The sequence below is a fragment of the Drosophila suzukii genome, chromosome X (assembly GCF_043229965.1).
Source record: "Drosophila suzukii chromosome X, CBGP_Dsuzu_IsoJpt1.0, whole genome shotgun sequence".
Taxonomy (NCBI): domain Eukaryota; kingdom Metazoa; phylum Arthropoda; class Insecta; order Diptera; family Drosophilidae; genus Drosophila; species Drosophila suzukii.
The window spans coordinates 11,460,666-11,480,953 of record NC_092084.1 but is presented as its reverse complement, the minus strand read 5'-3'; the positions used below and the strand labels follow the sequence as shown (position 1 = coordinate 11,480,953).

General features: G+C 38.9%; 2 protein-coding genes across 4 annotated transcripts in view; one reads left to right on the top strand and one right to left on the bottom strand.

The window, feature by feature from the left end:
- The window catches only part of Prp16 (ATP-dependent RNA helicase l(1)G0007), a 27,423-nt gene extending 7,135 nt beyond the window's left edge, over positions 1–20,288 (bottom strand). The window contains exons 1-2 of the mRNA XM_017070089.4: positions 18,346–20,288; positions 17,901–18,094 (exon numbers count right to left, since the gene is read on the bottom strand). Coding sequence (XP_016925578.3) covers positions 17,901–18,094; positions 18,346–20,155 — 2,004 coding nt within the window. The 5' untranslated portion in view covers positions 20,156–20,288. The remainder of the gene's footprint in view (positions 1–17,900; positions 18,095–18,345) is intronic.
- Positions 8,605–17,279, top strand: l(1)G0469 (lethal (1) G0469). Of its 3 annotated transcripts, none has more exons than XR_010654840.2 (4): positions 8,605–9,669; positions 13,954–14,132; positions 14,727–15,888; positions 15,940–17,279. XR_010654840.2 is itself a non-coding variant. In XM_017070040.4 (4 exons), the coding sequence occupies exons 1-4, from the start codon at positions 9,024–9,026 to the stop codon at positions 16,033–16,035; spliced, it is 1,026 nt and encodes a 341-aa protein (XP_016925529.3). In that variant the 5' UTR covers positions 8,605–9,023; the 3' UTR covers positions 16,036–17,279. The 3 variants fall into 3 exon arrangements, 2 of the variants coding, with proteins under 2 accessions (XP_016925529.3, XP_036676457.2); XM_017070040.4 differs by having other exon boundaries at positions 14,727–14,831; XM_036820562.3 differs by having other exon boundaries at positions 14,727–14,831; positions 15,626–17,279.

The window sequence follows — 20,288 nt, the reverse complement described above, 5'->3', positions numbered from 1 at the left end:
AAACATTTGTTTTTAAAAGTACTTTAAAAAAACCAACATCCGATCTATTAATCTATAAAGAATCATAAATAAATAGATCATGGATCATACTTAAATATTATATGCATAATACCTTACCAACTATGGATCCTAACTCGTAACCATTATTTGAATAATGGATATCTTTGGAACCACTTATGGATTATAATAAAATGATTTATGGATTTTACATTAACCAATTATGGATCATACTTGTGTATATGATTAATGGATCATGTTTGAATCAATTTTGGATCATATCTAAATTTATAAAAAATCATACTTATTTCAATTATGGATTATACGTAACCAGAATTTGGATCATACTTGAAAATTACATGCATGATATCTGAATCATTTATGGATCTTACTTGATTTTCATTTAAAAAACATTAAATGAATTATGGATCATTCTTGAGTGCATTGTGGATCCTTCCATAAATCATACATATGTGACTATGGATCATACTTGAAAATCAGATGAATGATACCTTCACTACTAAAAAATGTTGTAGGATTCAGTTCTTATGAGTGACTTTGTTTTTTTTATTATTCGATTGTTTTTTGTACATCTGTTGAGCAGGTCCTTCCGCCATACGAAAGTCCCCTCAAAAACCCCCCCTCGCTTTTCACCAGGAAGCGCCCCTGTTTTGCCCGCTGCTGTTAAAATAACCGACAACAAAAACAACTCTTTTTAGCATATTTTCATTTATCTGTCTGTATTGTCTTTTATTTCACTTTGTTTTTGTGCTCGTGTCTCGTTTGCATGACTATAAAATGTCTGAAAATAGCCATCAGAAAAAAATGCGTCGAGGAATGCTGTCAGTGGTTGTACGGTGGGGGGGGGGGGGGGGGGGGGGGGGGGGTGGGGGTGGAGAGGGGGCGGGGGCTTGGGAGCCCCAAATCCCATAATACCATTGTATGTTTGTACGTACATATGTACTTAGATCCACAAGTGGCCGGATCATGTGCTATTATATCGGTTATCCATAGGATACCAAATACATAAAAATAATAAAGGATTTTGTAATAATTTCAATCTTTAAATGATAGAAAAACACTTGTAAGCTGTAGTTCCAATAAAGGTCAGTGATGGTATATCATGATACATATAAGATATATACTTTATAGGGTTTGGAAACGCTTCCCTCTCCCTGATCCATACTTTTCTTCCTCTTATTGTTTGTCTTTTGACATCTTGAATGGAATTCCAGTTGGGTGCAATGAATGCTGTATTTTTATCAAACAAGCTTTCAAGCTTTGACCTGGGGCATTGTGAATGCCGTTGTTGTTCACGTTGACAGACGAACTAGACAGGCACTCAATTGAAAGTGTTCGCCGGTACCTTCATCCCCATACCCATCTACATCCCCATCACCATTAACATCCCCATCATACCTTCCTCTTCCTTTGATTCTTTTGTCCCCTCCTGGGTATTTTTCCCACTCCGGTTTGTTTACTTCCATCTATGTATATCTATCAGAGGGTCGCGGGCTTGAACTTTGGATTGTCGCCCTCTGAAAGCGCCGGCCAACCATCCAATCACCCGTGAAAAAAACCTACCGCCCACCACAGGAACACACAGGGAAAAATGTTACCCTAGTTTTATGATCTATCGCTGAAATTTAAAGAGGTCTTTAAACTTAAGGGATATGATGGAATGAAAAATGGTTAAAAATTCAGACATGTTTTGTATCTTAATATTGAAAATATTATCTACCCTATAGATCTTCAAGCCCCAAAACTATGTAATGAAAATATAGTTTAGTATTTAATATAAGTAAACCCTATTTATATACATATATCATAATATAATAATATTTATAATAATAAAATCCTCGAAAACTGTTTACTTCACCATTTAGATATTTTTATGTTCAGTTTCTTTACGTTTAGTCAGTAAAATATTAATTTTACTAGAAGTTAAGGGAGGTAAACCAGCTTATAAAATCTAACCCAGCAAACGAATCCAGTTTGCATTTGTGTCTAAAATTTCACAATGTTACAATGTAACAACAGGTTTCTATCTTTCTAAAGGAAATTAATATTGAATAATGTTTATAAATGTTCTCAAATACTTTATTTAAAAAAGGTTTTTTCAGTAATTTGGGTGTATCCGGTGCCCATTATATAGAAATACCCTAGACGTTCATAGTCCATATGGCTACGCTTTTCGTCTGTGTAGTCAGGGGAGTCAAAACAAAAGAAAGTAAACTAATATAAGAATGAAATGGGGTAAAGTGTAGAAGAATAGAGTGGGCGAAACGGATGTCTGAGGTCTGGCTGGGGCGCAAAGTCTGGATATTACCAGATTGCGAAGGCATTTGCCGGTAAAATGCGCAAAACGAAGCCTTTAAGTCCCCAAAAGAAACGAGTTTGGCTGCCGCGGCGATACTCCACATGCAAATAACTATATGTATTTATGAATTTAGATAGTAGATACGTAGTATCTGTGAGTTTGGCCAAATAAGTGAGCGGATTCCTAAGTAGATGGATAGATTGGCGCACGTACGCGGCTTTCATTTGTCAACGGGTCTAAGCTCCCGACTAATTTCTTAATTTATTCGATTTTCATTCATATATTTTTTTCTTTTTAATAATAATTGTTATTTATGCAACCCGATTCGGAAGCCCCGTGCATTTGCTCCAACAACAATGGGAGCCCCACAAAAGGTAAACAAATACAGGTGGTTCAGTCAGCTCAGGTGGCTATTTCTTGTTCTCTTATTTTTCGAACGACTTGCCAGCCGCCAGAAAAAAAGCGCAACTTTGTATAAATAAATATAAACAAATTGTGAGGCAGATGGGGAAATACTCTTTCGAAAATAAATACTCTGCCATTTGACACACACAGAAAATGCCAAGTCAGCCCCCTTATGACTAACCGTAATCTTATCAAATTATACTTAAAATAAGTACATAATACTCGAAATAAGTACTCGAATATTGAAAACCAGCACACAAATTCTTAAAATAAATTACAGAAAGCCAGGGTAAATATTCACATGACAGAGAAAAACGTGACGTCCCTTAAATACTCTTTCGAATTTGTAAATACAAATAGGTTCGATGTTCGTGACACGGCAAGAAAAACTTTAAACAATCTTTTAAAATATCACTAGAAACTCGTACTTAAACTTCGAATACGAGAGTGTGAAAAACAGTCACGTTTAGCACTCATCTTAAGTAAAAGTAATAAAAAAAACTAAAGTAATAATAAAAAAAACGTGGCACAGCTTAAATATCTCTCTTAATTCATTTGTTTAATATACATTTTTCTCCTATTGAATTTGTATCTTAATTTCGATTTTTTTGCCAAAATAGTATGTTCTATGAGGCACTGACCTACACACACATGTGCCAAACATGCAGTGCTTTCAATTTGATTGCGCAATTTGCAACGAGAAGAACAAAACAAGACTGCAAGGTACATAAATATAAGCAAATTGCATCGCAATTAGAGGAACTGAAGGTGGTTGGCAGGGGGAGGGCACAGCAGCGGTCAAAATAATAGCACTCACTCAGAACTAGTGAATATTCATTGCAGTTTACGATTAATTGACAGCACTCAACAAGTTTATGATCTTTTACCATGACATTTTTGAGTAAAATTTTAAAGAATATCGAAAATTGAAAATTTAGTGAGTACTATTATTTAGTATATGTATTTTGGGGCAAAAGCGACCCTGGTTAAAGCATTTGTTAACTATTAAGAGAAAACAAAGCTTTTATGCTAATAATAGAAATAATGTTAAAAAGAATTTTAAATAATACAAATATTGAAGTGATCAGCTGAAATCCAAAATATGGGTTCGATATTGGAACATACTTTCAAAAACTATCCAAAAACTATTTTTTTTTCTGTGTCAAAACTATAAAAATAATAAATATAAGATAGTAATACTTATAATGAGTAGCACAAATTGTTATTTGAATTATGGGGCGAAAGCGACCCTGGTTTGCATTTTGAATAGGAGGTCGGTTTGGGAACACCCTCTATAAGTTTTCCAAAAACAAAGTATATTGCTATGTCAAACTTAAAATTACGAATAATAAGTAACAACTAAATAAGTATTTTACAACATTTTATAATAAATAAATATTAATACGATTTTTTTTATTTTTAACCAATCTAGAGCTATTATTTTGACCCCACTGTAAATATGTTGGGTTAGTGGGCCAGGGGGTGGTGAACTGGACCGGCTTCGCTAATTAGAAGCTCAGAGCATTCCGTCAATAGACAACAACAATGCGGACCATCCACCCCCTTTTTTGCCACCTGACACCCCCTCCACTCCCACTTTGCGATTCTCCACGACGTTTTCCGTCGACAGCCAAGGTTAAAACTATAAATAGATATGGAGAAAAATCAACAACAACAGCAGCAAACAGCCAACAACAAAAACAGCGAGTTGCAAAATCTATTTTTAGCCGACAGCCGCAAGACGCCGACTGTAAAAAGAGTAGATAAAAAACTTGAACCGAAAACAAAACACGAAAAATAAAACTAAGGCGTTCAATTCGAACTTAAGATGCTCTCAAATATAATCCACTTCAACTGAAATAGTAATAATAACATCTTTAGTATCTCAAAACAAAAGTCTATGAATCTTAAGTACCGCTTTCTTTTCTATCTTGTATCTTTTTCCATCTTCAATATCCATACAATGTATATATTTTAAGGAAAAGTTCTGAATTCGCCTTCAAAATTTTATCAATGAACCAGAAAATCTTTATAACCAAAGTGTAAAGCTCTAAAACTACTTCCACATCGACGATCTAGATTAAATAGCAACGAATGATAAGTTCTTGGGCAAACATTTTAAAGATAGCTGTGCTAAACATAGAACAGATTTCATTCATATTTTTAGCAGGCATATAATTACTCATTATCACGAAATCTTTCAAACTTGTTTGTTTGGCAGTAATAATAAAGGCAGTTGATAGCCTTGTCTGATAAAATTCTAGTTGGTAAATGGATACATAATAACTAAATTCTGATTGTACTGCTTAGCAAAGAAGTTGCAATGCCTTTAAGACATATCATTACCATCTACTTGCCATATTTACCATGTATCTTGCAGATACATAATAATAATGGGTAGGAAAATGGCAAAAGTCTGTGTAAAAGAGCTGACCCAAAACATTTTCCGATTCTGTTGCCTCAGCTGGCTGTTTTGGCCCAGTTTAAAAGCTTTGGCAGCAGCGGCATTGGGTCAAATTAGTCGAGTGCTCTTCCCTCCCCTCGGAACCCAAAGTCGAATGGAACCGATTCGGATTTCGACGTACGTGACAACGCACACACGCACTCGTAGTCGCATTCTACGAGAAAAAGCGCCCAAAAAATACGGAAAAAACAGAAGAGCACTCTCGAGATATCAAACTTGGGGACTACGTCACTACGAAAAGTTGTAAACTCGTCGCTTTTCCCCCGGCCTCTACGATATCGATCCATGGGATGCAGCGATTTGTACTAAAGAACTGTAGTATTACACAGAGAAAAAGGAATCTGTATTATTAGTATATATAGTATTATAAATAAACTAGCATCTCTTCAATCCGAAACTATGATAACTTGATATATTATCTACGTTGTACAATCCTTAATATAGTATTATCAAAAAAGGTTGCCTACTTTAAGGCGCGATATAATAAATGCAACCATGTATGGTAACTTTTCTAAAATGATCAGATTTGATAATTTTTTTTAATATCAGGTAAATAACTTCAATTCAACCTTACTGGAAAGTATATTTGTTAAGACCTGTAAGATCCCAGCAATACAATACCCCCATCTTACTTACGATTAATGGGTATAGAAATTCCACAATTTCTCTTTTGTGCATTATACATTATTTATGTATGTACTACTTAAGGGCCTCAATAGTTGGTGGGGGCATAAGGTCTTTGGCCAGTTGATAATACGATTAGCCTGTTGTGATGCACTGCATTGTTTGCAATTGCAAATAGAGGAAAACCCAGAGAACCTGGGGTGGGGAAAAGCTCGTTAACTAATGTGCGTGGTTTGTTGACTCTTTCAGGGTTTAATTACTGCGGAAAATTCAAGGTAATTATGTTTCGTATACAAGAGGGTACAATTGCTTTACAATTGAAATGGCTGCTTCAATTTGCATTCTCGAATTAAAGTTTCTGAATCCCAGAAATTCGTAGAAAATGTTTACTGAATTGAATTTCAATTTTTTAAATGGAAATTGGAAATAGTAAAGGGCAATTTAATATGATCAACCAAGCAAATCACTATTAAATATTTGCACAGGCCAAATTTTCTAGCGTTGCTATAAATACAAAAATCATTCGTGCTCCCATTTTCGAAGCCCGCAATTTTATTTTTAGGCGCTCCGAAATTTGCAATTTTTTGTATCAATCATTTTACTCGGTTCTCAGCCATTTCTCAAGGAAAATCAATTTATTGCCTGACATATGGCTAAATTTAATGAATATTGTTCGATTATATGAAACAACTATATTTTGAAAAGCTATGTAAATTACAGAATACGGAAGAAAAAGATAATATTTGTGAATTTTGGTCTTGAAAATATGATTTAAAATGAAGGATTGGTAGTTTTATTAAAAGAAATACAGAATTGTATATATTAAGGAACAAAGGGAGTTATCTACGCGAAAGGGTGGGGCAAAACCGACCTGGGGAACCAAAGTTGTTCAAATTGTATTTCGTTATATGATATGCTGGAGATCCAATAACATTTTTACTCGGACTGGTACTGTTTAAAGAGGGTAATATTGATCGAAATTATTTTTAAGTGTACGAAGAATTGCAAGTTCTCAATTATCGACTGCTGCCCGTGGTCGATCACATGGCCCATCTTAGAACCCGCGACTCGGGATCTGCCCAAAACCAATGTCGAACCGAGTGGAAAACAAACCATTAACCAATAGCCAATAAACCCCCACTCACATCAATCAATTTACCTGGTCTGTGACGTATTGGCGAATCGGTTCCATGGGTACTCGAAATGGGTTCGTGACTATCAACTGCGACGTTAGCGAAAAACGAAAAAAAAAAATATGAAGAAAAACCCAACTAATAACGATTACAATCGGATACCATAAATAATAAATCGGTCGCAACCGAATCGGTGTTTTGGGGCACCGAGGATATAGCCCCCACGATCCCAACAAGGATCGAAACATGAGCTTAATCGCCGTGGAATAGACAATTGTGTGGATAATGTGCGATGTGTGGTGCATGGCAAAGAGCCCAAACTCACCATGGTCTGAAAAGCTGAAAGGCGAGAGAGCCCCCAAACGAGATTTCTCTCCGAAATAAACCGGCTTCGGTTATAAATAATCTCGCTCTCCGTTTATTTATCTTTAGACAAAGTCTCTCCCCTCGACTGTCTGCATTTCATTACTATTTGCACTTATGTTATTTTATTATTCGCAAAAATTTGCAATAAACATACAGTTGCGGTTGAAATAAACAGCATTGAGAACGGTTTACTCGTTTTTTTATGGGTTGCAGTACGTTTTTACAGAGTTTTCTTGATATTAAAGCATGTACATGGTTTGCATTAAAGTGTGTAAGTCTTTTCTTTTTGAAAAAAAAGCGTTTTAAAATGATAGCATAAGTAAACATTTTGAATGTATTTTTGAGGTTTCCAGGAAAATATATGGTTTATAGCAGCTATTTGAGTAGCTTTGCCATTTTAGTATTGCAAAACCGATCCATGCTGGTTTATTTACAATCTGTGTAAAAGAAGACATTAATAAGGTGGCGCTGTAAACACGAATTTCATGTTTTTTCACCGTCGTCGATGGCCTGTAATGCGAATAGGTTATTACAGTGAACAGTGGTTGTTGCCCTGGGCAAAACTGAAATTTTTAGCTTTTCTTGGGATATAGTTTTTCCGATTACAGATATTGTCAAGATGTTCGTACAATATAAGAGGTTTTCCAAATCGATCTGTGTTTCTTATATTTCACATTAAAATATATTAGTAAGTTAAAGTTGTATTTAATGAATACTTATGAATGATTAAAAATTTAACAAATTTACACCCTTTCGTCGTACGTTTGGGAATAATTATTACTTTTGCTTTTATCAGAAATTTTTTTTTTCTTCCACACCCAGTTCTTTAACTACTTTTGTTGTATTAATTGTGGCATTTTAGGGCTTCAAAAATGTTTTTTTCTAATATTACTTAGGGCTGATATTTCTTCTGCATGTATAACTTAAAGTACACTTTAAACTATGAGTTCCCATACGTTTAAGGTTTTAACCCGACTTTAAGTTTACCATACGGACGAGAAAACGCTCCTTAGGTTTCGATATAAAATTCTGTATTTTGGAACAGTCTTTATCTTAATTTAGTTTTTCCTCTAATTATTTCCTAGCATGGGCGTTAATCTAGAAAATATATTTTTAAATACTTTTTGAATTCGACCACTGTGCTGTTAATGCCCCAACATTGCAGCGGGCTCTCTCCCGCTGTTAGTTAACATGGCAAGAGAGCCGGGGAGAGGGCTTGGGCGCACCGCGAGAGAGAAGTCGGCAGAGCGGCGGCAGAGGTCGGGCAGAGCCATATAAAGCGGCTGGCCCGAAAACATTGGTATTTGTAAAAAGCAAACCGACGAGCGGATAAGGCGAAATACCTGAAAGGCAGCAGCGAAAAACACGAAAAGCCAGAAACAGCAACCCAAACCAAAACCCAAACCCCAATCCAAACCGAAACAACTCGAACTTCGTGCAGTGTGGCAAACTGAAAAAGAAACTGAAAAAAACACAGAAAAAGAAGCGAATCGAAGCGTAAATAAACAGAGAGAACTGGAGCGAATGCCAAAAAAATAAAAATAAATATAAACTAAAACCGATAAATACAAAATAGAGTGAAAACCAACACACTCAGAGGGATATAGAAAGACGTTGTTTCCGGAAAAAGCGCGGAAAAGTGCATTTCAATTTTTTTCGAGTGAAAGTTGGGGGCCCACGCCCACCCACGTCCACGCCCACGCCTACGCCCACAATGAACCGTTCGAACAGCTTTGTTAGCTCGCTGAAATGGTGGCCACTGCAGGGCCACAACAATCAGCCGGCTGTGGCGCCACCTACCGGCGGCGGCGGCGGCGGCTACTCCCAGTCGGCGCCCAGCTCGCCCACTTCCAACTGGCCACCGCCACTGCAGCAGCACCAGAACCCCACCGCCCACCGGCTGCTGCCGCCCAACGCCCACCAGAAGGTCGCCGGCGGTGGCATTGTGGGCGCCACCTTCGGCAGCAGCGTGGCCGTCCAAAAGCTGCGCGAATCCAAGTGGTTCAAGCCCGAGGAGCAGCGCATCTTCTGCGCCGTCGTCGAGTGCGGCTTCATTGTAGAGATCCGCAGCAGTGCCGCAGCAGAGGCGGCAGCGGCCAATGCTGCAGCGGCGGCCGCAGCAGCCGCCTCCGGTGACGCCGATGTCGACGTCGACGACCTCGAGGAGCTCGACTGCCCCCTCACCGCCCAGCCCCTGACCCTGACCCCACCAAACCAAGCCCAAAAGCAAAACCAATCCCATTCCCACCCACAGCGGCTGGTCATCCCGCGCAACGGTAGCAGCTTCCTGGAGACGCAGGACGAGAACGAGACGCCAGTCGCCTCCTGGTACGGCATCGTCCTCTGCAAGGTGGCCAAGGGTGAGTGCATCCACAAAAAAAACACAGAAAAAAACATTCTAAAATAGTAGAAAAATCATCCCGAAAAAGCACTGAGAGAAAAATACTCAAGAGTTAAATCGGATATTTTTCACTTCATACATTTTTCAGATCAGTAAATAATGCATTAAAAAAATTATCATTTGATCATTAAAAAAATTCTACTGATTGTTCCAAGAAAGCATCCTAAACTAAATACAAAAATTTTTTATTAAAGAAAAATCCCAAGTGGTTGTGTGCACTTCTCATATATATACTTTTGATAAAATAACACTATTAATCCAACTAAAAAAAAAACTAGAGCTCAATACATGGATACATAATTAAGTTAAAATGAAATTAAAAAAAAAAATTTTTAACTTTTCAGAAAATAAAAAAAATTTCTTCAATGAGGTAGAGTAGAACTCTGACAGAAAATGTTTGCTAAAGAGAGGATTCATATTATCATTATAAACTTATTTTTTAATTCAAAAGTGGTTAAAGAATGATTGAAGTTTTCAAGAAAATAATATCTGATACATTTTTCCCGAGACACGAAGCTTCTGTTTTAAGTTGAGGTAAGGGCAAGTAAAAACAGTTTCATACTTGAGAAGATAAGAAAGAAATGGGTAAAAACGTTTACGCTTATTTATTCTGACGAAATCCGAATATAGTGACTCTAATAGTCTTATCTATTATCTAAATACATATACAATCTGTATTACTCTGTTTGGTATTTAATCATTATGTGCAAAAAGAGCAAATAGACGTACATACGTGGTTCAAACTTCTTGATCACATGCATTTTTATAAGTAGCAAGTGTTACTGGGATTTAATATTTCTTTGTGAATTACTTTTTGTGATTTTGGGGTTTGTTATCTTTTATTATTGTTGACAAATGCGCTTTGAAATTATAGAAAAAAATTTGGTAATCCCCCAGAAGTTTATAAGGGGTTTTATTAAAGTCCCCTAAAATGTTCCTTCTAATTCCCCATAATATTTGCATGCCCTATTTAGCATTTAAGATCTAATTTCCTGCATTGTTTGCCCAGTGTTTATTGCACTTTGAGCTATATATATAGAAGTGTTTAACTTATTGAGGTTCCACTGTGGTTTCTCCCAAAAAAGGATGCCAACTGGCGGCAGAATACCTGGCAAACTATTTAGCTGATGATTAATCACTAAACTTCGGACGTCAGAGAGTCATTAAACTAATCTATGGGTTTTTGGGTGAATGTCGGGATTGTAGAATGTCATTCAATAAACAAACATCACACACATGCGCACTGGAATGGCTAACACACACACATACATATACATTTTTTTTATCTAATCGCAAAGAGTATGCAGCAACAAAAACAACAAGAAGCTTATCAAATGCGACGCTGGCAGCGCAGTCGGCGTCGGCAGAGGGCATTCACTATGCTGCGCCGACAGCTGCTAGAACATTCCAAACTTTTAAGCAAAAAAAAAAACTTAAAAAACGAAGTTAAAAAAACAAAAGAAAACGAAAAAGCAGACGAAAGAGAAGTAAATAATAAATAAACCAAACGAAAAAAAAAGAGTAGACAAAAAGTAAACACAGCAAATGAGAGACTGACTTATGCATCATGTGCCTCAAGTCACGCACATTTCCCACTGTACAGTGAGCACTGTAAGTCACAATGGGTACAGTGATAAGTGCTTAAAAACAACAACAAACCGGGAAGGAAAGCAGAGAAGTGAAAAGCAAGCGATTTTGATTATGATAATGGTTGCGCAGACGGGTCTTCACTGTGTGTGTGTGAGTGGTGAGCTTTGCTGCACACACATAACTCACCACGCCCACACGACTGTTGCATCTCGTGTGCCGGCCAATAACCCACCACACGTGCGGCAAAGAGAGCGGAAAAGAGTGTGGTGCATTTGTATATATAAGCCACAGCATGGGTCACAAAAATAGCACTCGGTTATTAGAGATCAATTAATTCGGTGGATCTGATTGATATAGTAATAATTATTTGAATGAATTCACTTGATAATAAATATCTGTAGATGATCCTATGAATTGAACACTAACAATATTATCACAAAGTAGTAATCTATAAATATTAAAGCTTAAAATAGGAAATTTAATCCGTTTTTAAATTTAAGATATATAGGTTCTGAAAAATAAGAAATTGTACACCCACAAATAAGCCATAAATATTGTTTACATTGAAAAAAGACAATGATAGATAGTATAATACAATATATAATACATATATGTAGATGATCCTATGAATTGAACACTAACATTATTATCACATAATAGTAATTTATAAATATATAAGCTTTAAATATGAAATTTGATTCGTTTACAAATTCTAAAATATATAAAATCTGAAAAATATCATATTCTACACCTACAAATAACCCAAAAAAATTGTTTACCCTGAAAAATAGACAATGATAGATAGTAAAAGTTGATTGATTCCATTATAATGGATCTGATTACTTAAGTTGCTAGGCGACACACTTTTGATTCGGCTCGAAGACAAAGCATTGTCGTGCCTCAGTGCCATTATTTTAACCTGATTTGTATGTGGCAAATATGTGCATATGCAAATATTCGTGATAATGGGAGCTCTGCTGGGCGACAAAAGGGTTCAGTGCAGAGTAGTGAAAGAGCCGTCCAATCAATAAAGCCCCAGAATGCATGGCGCTAATCGGTTTCCATGGCTCTATTGGCCAGCCACTGATTATTGTCCAAAGGCAAATTACCCGCACTTGTGCGATTACCATGTACGGCCCCCTAAGAGCTAAATAGCCAACGAGTGGATGGGGCAAATCTGGGGGCTACGAAGCCGTGGAAATCGGTGGGCCTTGCGCATGCGTGCTTATCCACGATATTTACTATGGCTCCATGGACACGTACATATGACAACACACACGCCCATTACCTCACAACCCACCCACTCTTTTGAATCTGACGGGCGGTATCAAGTTTGATTGATTATCTTGCATTAGAAAGCGTTGGAGAAAATCAAATATGCATTAAATCCGTTAATATATTGAGGGGCTTTCGGGGAACTCAGGTGACACGGCTTTTTTGCACCACACACAGCGTTATACGAGTATAATCTTCTTATAAAGTGACCATTTAATGTTATAAAACCTTTATATTAGCTTTGTATTACTAAAAATGTATCATCTCTTTGAGTGTATAACGAAATATCAACGTTTTTTCATATGATATTTCAAAGTTGAGATTTATAAAGTCTATGAAAAAATCATTTTTAATATTATGAGGAATATTATAATAATACTTTAGTAAGGTTATCGTTTTATATCATATTTGAACCCCTCTTTTTGTATATTATATATACATATTAAGTATTATGGGGAATATTATAATAAGGCATTAATTAGATTAACGCTGAGCTGACCTCACTGAGAAATGCATTTAGAATTTTTTGCTCTAAGTCTAAACCCCAAAAAAAATCTACCTTCAATGGAATGTAATTAGTGAAATAATGGGAATTATGGGAACTGACTTTCAAAAATACTATCACAACAATCGAACAACTCATTCAATCAGCCACACACCAAAGACTCTAAACAATTTGAAATGCCGCAAATTGGATGGACATGGCAACAAATGAACGTCAACATACATATATTAAGCCGAAAAATGCCATTAGAGCAGGAAGAAGCAGAGGCGGCCGAGTGTTAAATACTAAGGAGTGCTAATTATTGCATGGCAGTTAATTCGCCATTGCCATAACGAATTGTGCAATCAACAATTTGAGCAGCAGTAAGCACCTCATGATCATCCTGGTTGCCTGTGACTGCTATTATGTCATTAGGTTTCCGAATGAAGAATTCCCAAAAGTGCCAAGTATTACGAGATAAGGTATATAATACCAGGAATACCAATGGTTTTTGGGATGGTGATATTAAAAATATCAAAAATACCTTTGTTAAAGATGTATTATCCAAACAATAATACCTTATTTATAAGAAAAATTCCTTAACTACATATTATCCCACACATTTTCACCTTGCACCGCACAGTTTATCATCATTCCTGGCGGTTCTGTGCAAAATCTTTCAATCGATGATCAATAATTAAAATCAATTGATATTATTATTAACTGAATTGAATTCCGTAATTTCTGTTTACAAACATTGCATTGGGATGCAGATGCACCTGTCTGTGGGGTTCTGGTAGATTGCCAGGGAAACAATTCGAAATTGCCTAGATTGATGTTAATGGAAATATGCACACAGTCTAATTTTATTTCTCTGATCTGATTCGTTTGCAGACAATAAACCCAAGCCCGAGACCATTGAGATATTTTCTGTGAAAATACGTGAGAACGGCACATACAAACTAATCAAGATGCAACTGGCGGATATTTGGAACCATGGATGGGAGCTGCGCATCAACAACTTTGCCGACAAGGAGAAGGTCCCCCACAACGAAAAGGACATTCGCAATCAGGTGGGTGAATATTTACAATATACGAATGACTCCAATTAAATTATATGGTTTTTAGAAAATAATTTAAAGAAAAGTAGTAGTTGGTTGGTAAAAAAAAAAAATTTAACTCCAGGTTAAAAATATTTTTAATCCCAAAAAGTTTTATGTGTAGAAAAGGGGCATATCATAATAACACTTACTTTATAGGTTTTGAATTTTATTTATCGACTTTTTTATGCCAAAAGTAGTTACAATTTTTAGGTTCGATTTTTCAATGTCAGGTTAATTTTTTACCCTGCAGTTTGTTGAGTTCTTTTTTTTGAATTTTATATGAAATCCTAATCCCAAAGCAGAGAATTAAATGATGAATAAATTATGCTTAAAGTTTTTAAGAGTTTTCAGTCAGATTTCTCAACGTCATGTTAATTTTTATCATGGAGTTAAATTTCTGTTTTGGAACAATATAGTTTCTTCAGGTTGTTTTTGTGAATATGTACTTTAAATCATAATCCAAAAACGGAGAGGAGGAGGAAATTAATATTTTTAAAATTGTATTCAAAATGTTGATCGTTAAAATACCGAGTAAAATAATTAACCCACTACGAATTCCCACAGGTGTCGGTGGCGCGCAAGGCCAAGCAGAGTTTGTGGAACAACAACAAGCACTTCGTGTACTGGTGCCGCTACGGAAGTCGTCAGCAGGATCTGCGGAAGCGACAGGTAACGACGAGTGCCAATCACGTGCTCCTGCACCTGATCAATTGATAAGCGGAGCCAGCCGGCGAAAAGCGAAAGGCCCAGAGCAATAACTTAAAAAACTGAAAAGAAATGCTAATGAAAAGCCGACACAGAAACCAAAATTTGCCACCCCCCCTCAACAAACTCCTTTTCCTGATCCCCACTACCTCCCACCACCCATATGCATTGATTGTTGTAGTTGCAGCAGCAAACAGCAAATGAAACGAATGAAAAACCTAAAAAAAAGCTATGTAAAAACACAAAAACACACACACAAACCATACACTGACCAAAATCATACACTCAGAATAATGCATGGACTAAAAACGTACTGAGGAATCCAGAAAAAAAGAACCATTAACTTTTCTAGGGCCACACAAGATATATAACCATCATCATTCTGAATCATGCTTGCTTTGCTCATATATATATATTCGCCAAAAAAACAAAAAAAAAAGAGATGCTAACCCCGAGAATTTACACAATTTAACCCGTAGAAACTCAAAAATGCATCCACCCATTCCCAAAACATTTTGTATGATAAAACAACGATCATCTCTTCTACAGTACCGAAAGCATTACTTTGTGTATTACGCATATATATAGTTATTATATATATATATATATTATTTATATATTTCTGTGAGACTGCAAACTGCCCATTTAATGTTGATGTTTTATGATGTGCAACCAAAAAAAAAACATGGGCCTGATTTTTGATTTTCGATTTCGTCAAGAGAGACTTTGCTTGACTTTCTTTTCTCAACCACTTTCAGTTAGATTTTCCGGATTCAAAGTCCCACATACGTTGAGTTCTTGTATTCAAATGAAAAACAAGCTTAAAGTCTGGGTGAACTGGATTATCTGGCGGATTGGGCGTGTGAAAAAAGCGAACCAAAAGCGAACTGTTGGCGAAAGTGAAGATCGGAAACGGGCCCATGGGCGCCACACACACAGCATACAGCACACCTCCTTGTTGTTTGTTATCTTCTACCGGCACTTTAATTCCGGCCAGGCCTTCATCGCCCAGAACCGAGACGTATGTATTTCTGTTTGTACCCAGTGTCTTACAAGTGAATCTATATTGCAGATGTCGGAGTGCGTGAAATGGGGCAGCGTGGGCATGAATGCGGGCATGCTGTTGGTGCTCAATAATCGGCAGAAATGCCATTCCCACTCAAAGTAACAAGCTAACTAGTTACCTTCTTCATTTTCCCCATATCGATTTATATAGATGGATATATATATATATGAAATAGCTTGCCTACTGCTAGAGCGTAGAAACCACAGAACGATTTTATACAGCAAACAAGTATTAAAGCAAATTCGGATGATAAGATAATTTATGGCTTAAGAACGCCAAGGGCAGTGGAAAAAAACCAAATGCAAATATACGTATTAAGTGCAGAGATAGCCAAGAAAATTCAGTTCAGGGCGAGGGCTTTTTTGGCAGTATTAAATAAAAAAAAATGGAAGAAAATTTTTATAAGATTAAAATCACAAAAAAAAAGGCAGGGCGAAGCTGAGCAAAGCAAGAAACATGGCCTAAATCCATACGTCACAAGAACACACTACACTCCCGCCCAAGTTTGTAGAGCTGTTGCAACTGGAGCTACAATTTATCGGAATACTTTTGTATTTACCATTGTGTATATGACACAGAACGAGAGAGAGAGACACACACACACTGTGAAATTCGAAAAGACTTATTAAATATTTGTTTGTTTTTTTTTGTCCTAATTTTTTGTTTTTCCATGTGATTAAATACGTATACATTATTATATATTTATATATACATTGTGAAAATGGCAAGCATACATGCAAGGCAACATTTATTGTTTTCTTCGTTATTTAAGCGTAGTTAAGAGATACCCGAAGATATACCCAACCTATAAAAAAAATGGGGCTAAAATCAAGCGAAAACTCTACGTAGCAAGCATAATAATTTATAGCATTGTAAAACAATCAAAACATTCGAAATGTTTCGTTATGTATTTAGCTATTTAGCTCTACGCGACCGAAGACTACGACTCAGAACCGAAAATTAGAAAAGAAAAATGGAATACCTAGGCAAAAATGGCAGATGCAGATGCAGTTTTGCCGGAAAATATTTTTGTACATAGGGAAACTGAAAACTGGACGCACTGTACGGATACGGACTTTTACATACGTAATCAAGAAAGATACAAAATTTACAAAATTACATTACAAAAAAAAAAAGAAAATATAAAAGTAAAGAACGCTAGTTCGTAAGCTATATATACATTATTACTTATTTTGTTTAAGTTTTGTCTTTTTTAAGCAATTTATAAAATATTTATGGTAGTCTTATATACATTTCGACAATGTGAGGAAATTTGAATATGAAACGTTTGTAAAATGCTTTATATTGATATTATTATTAAATGTTTACCAACGGATTAAACAATATTTAGCAAGTTTTTGAGATTTATTTGGTTGGGAGTATGGGATCTACAAGGTGAAAATCAGGTAAATATTGAACTAAATTCCTTGGTTTCGTAGTGCTCGAATAATACTTTAACGAGCTATTAAATTGATCGCTTCAAAATAATTATATGATACTTCGGTACACACCTTGACATTGCGAACGGTAGTATGCCTCTTATAATCAAATAGATAAAAGTATCACCTTCAATATTAATTGTTTAGCCTTTATCAAGCCTGGCGGCATACTCTTCTCTACTTTATGAAGGTAACCGAATGTCAATTTAAGGCAAAAAATAAATTAAATGAATGATTTTTAAAGATTACGAAAGAAAATAAACTTTTGAAGGCTAACATTATTATTAAAAAAAATATTTATATATTGTCTTCTTACTAAAAATGCTTTAAATTTAAAAACAACAATGGAACTCGAAAGCTTTTTATTGTCCCTATTTCATATATATATAAAGATCGTTTTATTTATCCTAATCAATCTACTATATCTTATTTTTCGTGGGACGTTTAGAATTTTATCAAAATCAGACAACTATATTCTTATTTTCCTGAGCATTGAAAATGTGGAGCACTTGGTGGTCAGCAACTCACCTCTCGCAGCAGTCCGAAGAGCACGTCCGTGGAGAGGGACCGCTCGTGGGCCTCGTCCATTATGATGGCCGCGTAGCTGTCCAGTTCCGGGTCGCGCAGACTCTCTCGCAGCAGGATACCATCCGTCATGTACTTGATGACCGTGCGCTCCGAGGTGCAGTCCTCGAATCGGATGGCATAGCCCACGTCCTCGCCTGGAAAACAAAGTAGTTACGATTATTAGGACTATGCAAGAAGAACAACCTAGCTAATTTTCAAACAAAATAACATTTTTAAACAAAAATCATTAACATAAATCTTGGAAAACAAATGATTTGGTATAGAAACAGCTCCAGATCAAAGAGATCCCTAGCATTATAATGGGAATGTTATGAGTAATAGAGTTCTGGATATGAAAAAAGGGCTCAAAAATATTCCTAATAGTTGCTGAATCTAGTTTGCCTACCCAGCTGGGTGTCCATCTCGTCGGAGACGCGCTTGGCCACCGACATGGCGGCCACTCGACGCGGCTGCGTGCAACCGATCATTCCCCGCTGGCTGTAGCCATCCTCGTGCAGATACTGCGTGAGCTGCGTGGTCTTGCCGCTGCCGGTCTCGCCCACAATGATGATGACAGAGTTCTCGCGAATCACGTTGAGCAGCTCCTGACGCGAGGCGAAGACGGGCAGGAAGCGGCGTTGCTCCGAAATGGTCTTCTTGCGCGAGAAGTCACTCTTGCCGCCCACATCCTGGTCGCGCATGTGGTCGGCGAACTTCTGGTCCTTGCGATAGTCGGCCGTGTCGTTGTCCTTGTCGAAGCGGGCATCCTCGTCGTCCTGCGGTCGCTGCACACCCATGATGTTGCCCAGCTTGGTACCGCCAAGCTCCCAGTGCTTCTTCTGAGCCTTTCGACGCTCCTTTTGCTCCCGATATGTGCGCACCAGAGCGCTGCCCTTCCGCGCCAGCAGTGCCATGTCCGAGGTGGGATCCTTGACGGGCACCACCGGCTCCGGCTGCTTGGTGAACACAATGCGGCCGTCGAGGAACGGTGGTATGATGTGGTGCACCAGCAGGTGGACCCGCTCCAGCGCCTCCTCATCGAAGTCGTCGTTGACGCTGATCGATGTGACCACGCCCGAGGTGAGCATGCGGTTTCGCTCCCACAGCTCGTTGTCCCGATTGTTCTGCCGCTGCTGGGCGCTGATTCTCTTTGTTCGCTTCTGCTCCAGCTGCTCCTCGCGCTTCCGAAAGTACTCGGAGTTGGCGCCGCCAAAGGGATTGTTCTCGTCGTCGTAGCCCTCGTCAATGTTGTACCACTCGCGATCCAGCCGCCTCTGCTCCTCCTCCCACAGGTCCTGCGACTCCGGATCTTCGCCCCAGGGCGTGGCCCCGCTGCGCTTGCGGTCGTGGGCCCACTGATTGTATCGATGTGCCGGCGTTGGACGGGCAGTATCATCCTGCCGTCCCTGGTGACGCCGGCTGGCACCGCTGCGCACGGACCACTCGCGGGATTGGCTGCCATGACGTGACCTGGGCGTGGGCATGTCCCAGTCCGACTTGCGATGCCCGCCTTCGCCATCCTCGTCGTCCCAGGAGCTGTTGGACACGCCGCCACTGCCGCCCGGTGTGCCCGGCTCCCGCGGCGTGTGCACACTGCGCTCGGACACGGAGCGTTCCCGGTCGCGGCTGCGATGCCGATCGCGATCCCTTCCTCTGTCCCTCTGGCGACGTCGGTCGCGATCGCGATCACGCTCTCTCTCCCGATCCCGGCGTCGATCTCGATCGCGATCCCTGTCCCTGCCCTCCGATGTGTAGGTGGAGTTGGCCAGGCGACCGCGCTCCTTGTCGCGCTGAATGTGCTCGCGCAGACGTTCGCGTGCCTTCTCGGATACGCCGCCCGTGTGCGTTGGCGTCTCGTCCTTTTGTTCGCGCAGCTGGCCACGCAGCTTCTCGAAACTCTTGGTGTCCGGTTTCTTGAAGGCGAACTCACTGGAAACACCGGATGCGTTGGCTGCCTGGGGCGTGGATCCACCGCCAGTGGCGTCGTCGTACTCGCTGTCCTGAAAGGAGATCAGCCGCTCCGAGCGCTCCTTCTCGGCGCGTCGCTTGGCCGCCAGCTTGTCCAGGCCCAGGAGCGAGCCCTGCGGCACCTTGAAGCCACCGCTGCCTTTTGTTTCGGCCGCGTCCTTGGGCTTTCGGATGACCAGGCCGCCGCGCGTCTCCTGGCCGGCGGTGCCCTCCAGCCGGTGAACGCCGGCCTCGTCGTCGTCGGACATCCTGTTCCGCTGGCCAAGTGGCTTATTGGGCTGGTCCTAGGCTGCTCCTAGTGCTCCAAGTTGGCTTTTTCGCAAGTTTTCCGCGTTGCCGCAAAAACGATTCATTCGCGTTGGCGTTGCTCACAGCTGATCG